The sequence below is a fragment of the Triticum dicoccoides genome, chromosome 4A, assembly GCF_002162155.2.
Source record: "Triticum dicoccoides isolate Atlit2015 ecotype Zavitan chromosome 4A, WEW_v2.0, whole genome shotgun sequence".
In the NCBI taxonomy this organism is placed as follows: Eukaryota; Viridiplantae; Streptophyta; class Magnoliopsida; order Poales; family Poaceae; genus Triticum; species Triticum dicoccoides.
In genome coordinates, this window is record NC_041386.1 from 361,280,221 (window position 1) to 361,286,809 (window position 6,589).

Consider the following 6,589-nt stretch of genomic DNA (forward strand, 5'->3'; position numbering starts at 1 on the left):
CCCGCCTCGCCGGTGCTGGCGCGCGCGCCTGCGGCGGCCGCCCGGGTTCGCCCGTTAGCGGGTGGCGACCGCACCCCGCACCCAACGCCCGCAAGGCCCCATGGGCCACTGACCACAGGGGCCCGCCCCCATAACGTTTTATTAAAAAAAAGGGGAAAAAGAATTTAGATAAATATAATTAATAAAAATAATAATGAATAAAATTAATTAATTAATTAATTAATTAAGTAAATAATTAATTTAATTAATCCTGATTAATTAAACCTAATGACTAATTAACCTAATTAACTACTGTTAATTAAACTTAACTAAGATAATTAGTTAACAGAGTATGACGAACGGGACCCACATGTCAGGGTTGACCTAGTCAACCCTGTTGACTGCTGACGTCAGCATGGCATCATGCTGACGTCATAATTCCATTTTTTCGAATTAAATAATTAATTGATTAAATTCCAGAAATTAATAAAATCTTTAAAAAAAATCATATCTTTTAATCCGTAACTCGGATTAAAATATTTTCAACATGAAAGTTACTCAGAACGACGAGACGAATCCGGATACGCAGTCCGTTCGTCCGCCACACACCCCTAACCTATCGAACCCGCAACTTTCCCCCTCCGGCTCCTCTGCCCGAAAACACGAAACACCGGGAATACTTTCCCGGGGGTTTTCCCCCCTTCACCGGTATCACCTACTACCGCGTTAGGGCACCGAACACCGCGTATTGCCTTGATATATTTTGTGGTGCTTTGTTTGCTCCGTATTCATTATTTCTTCCCCCTCTTCTCTCCGGTAGACTACGAGACCGACGCTGCTGCTGACCAGTTCGACTACGGAGTTGACGACCCCTCTCTCTTGCCAGAGCAACCAGGCAAGCCCCCCCCTTTGATCACCAGATATCGCCTACTCTTCTCTATACTGCTTGCATTAGAGTAGTGTAGCATGTTACTGCTTTCCGTTAATCCTATTCTGATGCATAGCCTGTCATTGCTGCTACAGTCATTGATACCTTACCCGCAATCCTAAATGCTTAGTATAGGATGCTAGTGTTCCATCAGTGACCCTACACTCTTGTCCGTCTGCCATGCTATACTACTGGGCTGTGATCACTTCGGGAGGTGATCACGGGCATATACTATATACTTTACACTGTTACATTACCTGTGATACTGTTCGGAGTTGGGGGCTGAAAGGACAGGTGGCTCCATCCCGGTAGAGGTGGGCCTGGGTTCCCGACGGCCCCCGACTGTTACTTTGTGGCGGAGCGGCAGGGCAGGTTGAGACCACCTAGGAGACAGGTGGGCCTGGCCCTGTTCGGCGTTCGCGGATATTTAACACGCTTAACGAGATCTTGGTATTTGATCTGAGTTGGCTACGAGCCTATACGCACTAACCATCTACGTGGGAGTAGTTATGGGTATCCCGGCGTCGTGGTATCAGCCGAAGCACTTCAGACGTCAGCGACGGAGCGGCGCGCGCCGGATTGGACTGGAACGCCTACTAGGCTAGGTCTGCTTCCGGCCGCCCTCGCAACGTGCAGGTGTGCTATGGGCGATGGGCCCAGACCCCTGTGCGCTTAGGTTTAGACCGGCGTGCTGGCCTCTCTGTTTTGCCTAGGTGGGGCTGCGACGTGTTGATCTTCCGAGGCCGGGCATGACCCAGGAAAGTGTGTCCGGCCAAATGGGATCGAGCGTGTTGGGCTATGTGGTGCACCCCTGCAGGGAAGTTAATCTATTCGAATAGCCGTGATCTTCGGTAACAGGACGACTTGGAGTTGTACCTTGACCTTATGACAACTAGAACCGGATACTTAATAAAACACACCCTTCCAAGTTCCACAGACCACCCGGTGATCGCTTTTCCGCAGGGCGACGAGGAGAGGATTGCCGGGTAGGATTATGCTATGCGATGCTACTGGAGATGCTGCTTGGAGATGCTACTTGGAGATGCTACTTGGAGGACCTCAATCTACTCTCTTCTACATGCTGCAAGACGGAGGCTGCCAGAAGCGTAGTCTTCGACAGGATTAGCTATCCCCCTCTTATTCTGGCATTCTGCAGTTCAGTCCACTGATATGGCCTCTTTACACATATACCCATGCATATGTAGTGTAGCTCCTTGCTTGCGAGTACTTTGGATGAGTACTCACGGTTGCTTTCTCCCCTCTTTTTCCCCTTTCCTTTCTTTCTGGTTGTCGCAACCAGATGCTGGAGTCCAGGAGCCAGGAGCCAGCGTCGACGACGACTACTACATTGGAGGTGCCTACTACTACGTGCAGGCTGACGACGACGTCCAGGAGTAGTTAGGAGGATCCTAGGCAGGAGGCCTGCGCCTCTTTCGATCTGTATCCCAGTTTGTGCTAGCCTTCTTAAGGCAAACTTGTTTAACTTATGTTTGTACTCAGATATTGTTGCTTCCGCTGACTCGTCTATGATCGAGCACTTGTATTCGAGCCCTCGAGGCCCCTGGCTTGTATTATGATGCTTGTATGACTTATTTTATTTGTAGAGTTGTGTTGTGATATCTTCCCGTGAGTCCCTGATCTTGATCGTACATATTTGCGTGCATGATTAGTGTACGATTGAATCGGGGGCGTCACATGTTAAGAATGCCTTTCTTAATGGTGAGCTGCGTGAGGAGGTGTACATGTAGCCACCACCTGGGTATTCTGTTCCTGATGGCATGGTATGTCGTCTTCGTCGCTCTCTCTATGGCCTTAAGCAAGCCCCCCGCGCCTGGTTTGAGCGCTTTGCCTCTGTGATCACTGCTGCTGGTTTTTCAGCAAGTGCTCATGATCCAGCATTGTTTATTCACCTTTCTCCTCGTGGTCGGACTCTTCTTCTTCTCTATGTTGATGACATGATCATTACGGGGGATGACCCCGAGTATATTGCCTTAGTAAAGGCCCGTCTTAGTGAGCAGTTTCTTATGTCTGATCTTGGACCTCTTCGCTACTTTCTTGGGATTGAAGTCTCTTCTACCTCTGATGGCTTTTTTATATCCCAGGAAAAGTATATCCAGGATCTTCTTGCTCGTGCTGCTCTTACTGACGAGCGCGTTGTTGAGACTCCTATGGAGCGCAATGTTCACCTCCGTGCTACTGATGGTGATCCTCTCCCTGACCCGACGCGTTATCGTCATCTTGTTGGCAGTCTTGTCTATCTAGCTGTCACTCGTCCGGACATCTCTTATCCGGTTCATATTCTGAGTCAGTTTGTCTCTGCTCCCACCTCGGTTCACTATAGTCATCTCCTTCGTGTTCTCCGATATCTTCGAGGCACGATCTCTCACCGTCTATTCTTTCCTCGCTCCAGTTCTTTACAGCTTCAGGCCTATTCGGATACTACGTGGGCTAGTGATCCTTCAGATCGCCGTTCACTTTCTGCTTACTGTGTTTTTCTTGGTGGTTCTCTCATTGCCTGGAAGACGAAGAAACAGCTTGCAGTTTCCCGTTCGAGTGCCGAGGCTGAGTTGCGAGCAATGGCTCTTTTGACGGCAGAGGTGACTTGGTTACGGTGGTTACTTCAGGATTTTGGTGTTTCCGTCACTACACCGACTCTGCTCTTATCTGACAGTACAGGTGCTATCAACATTGCGCGCGATCCTGTGAAGCATGCTCACCAAGCATATTGGTGTTGATGCTTTCTATGTGCGCGCTGGTGTGCAGGATCAGGTTATTGCTCTTCAGTATGTGCCTTCCGAGTTACAGTTGGCGGATTTCCTGACGAAGGCCCAGACTAGAGCACAACATGGCTTTTATCTCTCCAAACTCAGTGTTGTTCATCCACCATGAGTTTGAGGGGGGTGTTAGAGTTATAATATAAGTCATGTACCCCTTTGTATTTATCCCGTTGTATAAGGGGTTTCCTGCATATGTTCCACACCTGTACATGTATATATATCGGCCTATGGCCTCATGGGAATACAAATTGCATATTCCTAACAAGAAGCAAGTATGACTAGACTTGACTTAACTGAGACATCTACTAAAAGGTATACATGTAGGAGGTCTTTACACATCTAACTGCATAATCCCACGGTTCCAAAATCTAAGTGCTTTTACTTTTCACAGTTTTAATTCATGATTTTGACTATAATTTTTATTTAAAATATGCCTACAAATTAGTGCTCCCTCTGTTCACTATTATACGATGTTCTAACTTTTTCTAAATCGAATGTATGTACACATCACTCATTTCAGTCTGTATCTAGTACATAGTGAAATATCTAAAACATCTTATAATAGTGAGCGGCGACATAAAACACTTTGCAAGACAAATACAACAATATTATTCGTACATGCTCGATTCATATACTTCTTCACAAATTTTGGAATAGAGGGAGCATATATTAAGTAATCTCACCCAAATTGAATCCGCAACAAAAAATGCAGCTGGCTAAATTTCCTGCTAAACAAAATCAGCCTCCAATCATGAATGATTGTGATCTCCCGATGTCACCTACCTCTCAGGAAGTTAGACATGCACCCCAAAGCCCAAAAGACTCCTTATGAATATATCCAAGAACAATCAATTGGTGTATCTCAGTTCCAATATTGTAAATGTGCAACAAGAAACTAAAAAAGAATTCAGGAAAGGACAGAAAAGGGCTGTATAAGTAATAACCTTAGTTTTCAAGTCAATTATCACATCAGCAATGGTGCTGTTCTTAGGAAGCCTGATGCTGTGAATGACAACCTAAACAAAGAATATCTCATAAGAAAGTTCATTTCGCATCCGAGGATAAATAAACAATATCTCAAATGATTTCAGTGAAAAAACCTCCTCCTTTGTAGCATGGTGGAATGCAACTTTAAGGGTTTTAAGGAACTGCAATTCCGGCAAAGGAATATCCAATACTTCGTAATACAAGATGTCAGACGTCTGTATCATACAGTAAGTATCTTTAATGGATATGCATTCTGCATTATCGTTATGCTGAAAACATGCTCATACTGGAAAAAAAACAAGTGAAAGGGTTAACCTGATTATAGTGGACGAGCATGTCCAATAAATGCTCCACACCCTGATATCTGATGGGTTGCGGTTTAGGCTGCTGTGAATAGCAGTTATGGGATGTAAGGCGAATTTTCGCTGGATCATCCAACCCAAGCTGGTGGGCAACTCTCTCAACAACATCATCGTATGTGTGAAGCTTTGACCTTAACGCATGAGAAAACAAATAAATAAAAATATGAGATAATGAGTTAATTGACATTTTAAATAAATAGACAAACACGTTTGGAAAATCCCTCACAATTCCAAACAAAATTCATCATCCTTTGGTTTCTCCAACGACCGAAAGCGCACAACCTGCAATAAACAGAATAGCTACTCAGACAAATATAAAATACAACACAGTAAACAAAAGCTGTCAGAGAAACTAGTCATGCCGTCCAGGTCCATACCATGTTGTGACAAATCAAATGTAAACAAGCATCAGAAAGAGAATAACTCAAGAAAAACAGGTAGAGAACAAAAGCAAGCAAAATTTCCGGGTGAACTAAGGGTGTGCTCGGTATGTGCCCAAAGTTTGCCTTACAAAAATTTGGCTACCCAAGATTTTGGTTGAGATTTTCCTTGCCCATAAGTTGGTCAACATTGTGAGCATTAATCTTGTCATGATCAGTTATGTAGATGTTGTATCATGGCATGCAAAGCTAACAATGCATGTCAGCAAGGAGCAGCAGCTAGACTCTCAAGGATAGAGAATGTACTCCCTCCGTCCCATAATATAAGAGGGAATAGCTGAAGCAGCACAAGGTTGTGGAGGAGCAACTCCACCTTGCTGCTACAATGTGTACAACACAACTGTTGAAGGGTACGTGCTGCGCTAGAGCGAACCAACCTGTGGTTGGATGGTTAGAGGGACTATGGTATCCCCCGGCCATCAGGGTTCAAACCCTGGTGCTCGCATTTATTCCTGGATTTATTTCAGGATTTCCGGCGATGCACATTCAGTGGGAGGAGACGTTCCCGTCGACGACGAGGTGCCTACGGCGACTTCACAAATTTCAAGATGATATGCCGGCTCAGTCTTTCGGAGGTGCTCATAGGGGTATGGTGTGCGTGTATACGAGCGCTTGCGTCTGTACTGTGTTAAAAAAACGTGTTGCGCTAGATATTGCCCTAGAGGCGAATGTAGGCCTATAGGGCAGCAGGAGTTCAATCCGAAACTCCTAGGACACAAGATCTACTCCAAGATCTTAGATAAGAACAAGTTCTATTATAGGTAGTGGATACATAGTCTGCTTACAAAGTAGAGGTGAGGACCTCTATTTATAGGTCTTTGGGAAGCCTTCACATTCTTCTACTTATAGCTGGAACACTCTCGAAAACATTATTTAGGACTCACCATTCTACTCACAGCTGCTTATAACTAGAGAACTCTACCGAAAAAGGCTTTCGCCCTGCTTTATATTATAAAGCAACTGCCCAGGCCAAACACCCAACAAGGTTCAAACACACGCACACACAACAGTCTAACAGGAAAGAGAATCCAAGGGTTAATGCTGAGGGCACAGCTCGACAAGCCCTGAAATCCAGAAAAAAACATGCACACGCGAGGTGCAGAGAGCAACTAGTCG

General features: G+C 45.3%; 1 protein-coding gene across 6 annotated transcripts in view; it reads right to left on the minus strand.

The window, feature by feature from the left end:
• LOC119285923 (ubiquitin carboxyl-terminal hydrolase 12-like) overlaps positions 1-6,589 on the minus strand; it is a 51,847-nt gene that overhangs the window by 9,645 nt on the left and 35,613 nt on the right. For all 6 annotated transcript variants that reach the window (XM_037565260.1, XM_037565259.1, XM_037565257.1 and 3 more), the window contains exons 22-25: positions 5,260-5,315; positions 4,987-5,164; positions 4,785-4,886; positions 4,629-4,700 (exon numbers count right to left, since the gene is read on the minus strand). In XM_037565260.1, coding sequence (XP_037421157.1) covers positions 4,629-4,700; positions 4,785-4,886; positions 4,987-5,164; positions 5,260-5,315 — 408 coding nt within the window. The remainder of the gene's footprint in view (positions 1-4,628; positions 4,701-4,784; positions 4,887-4,986; positions 5,165-5,259; positions 5,316-6,589) is intronic.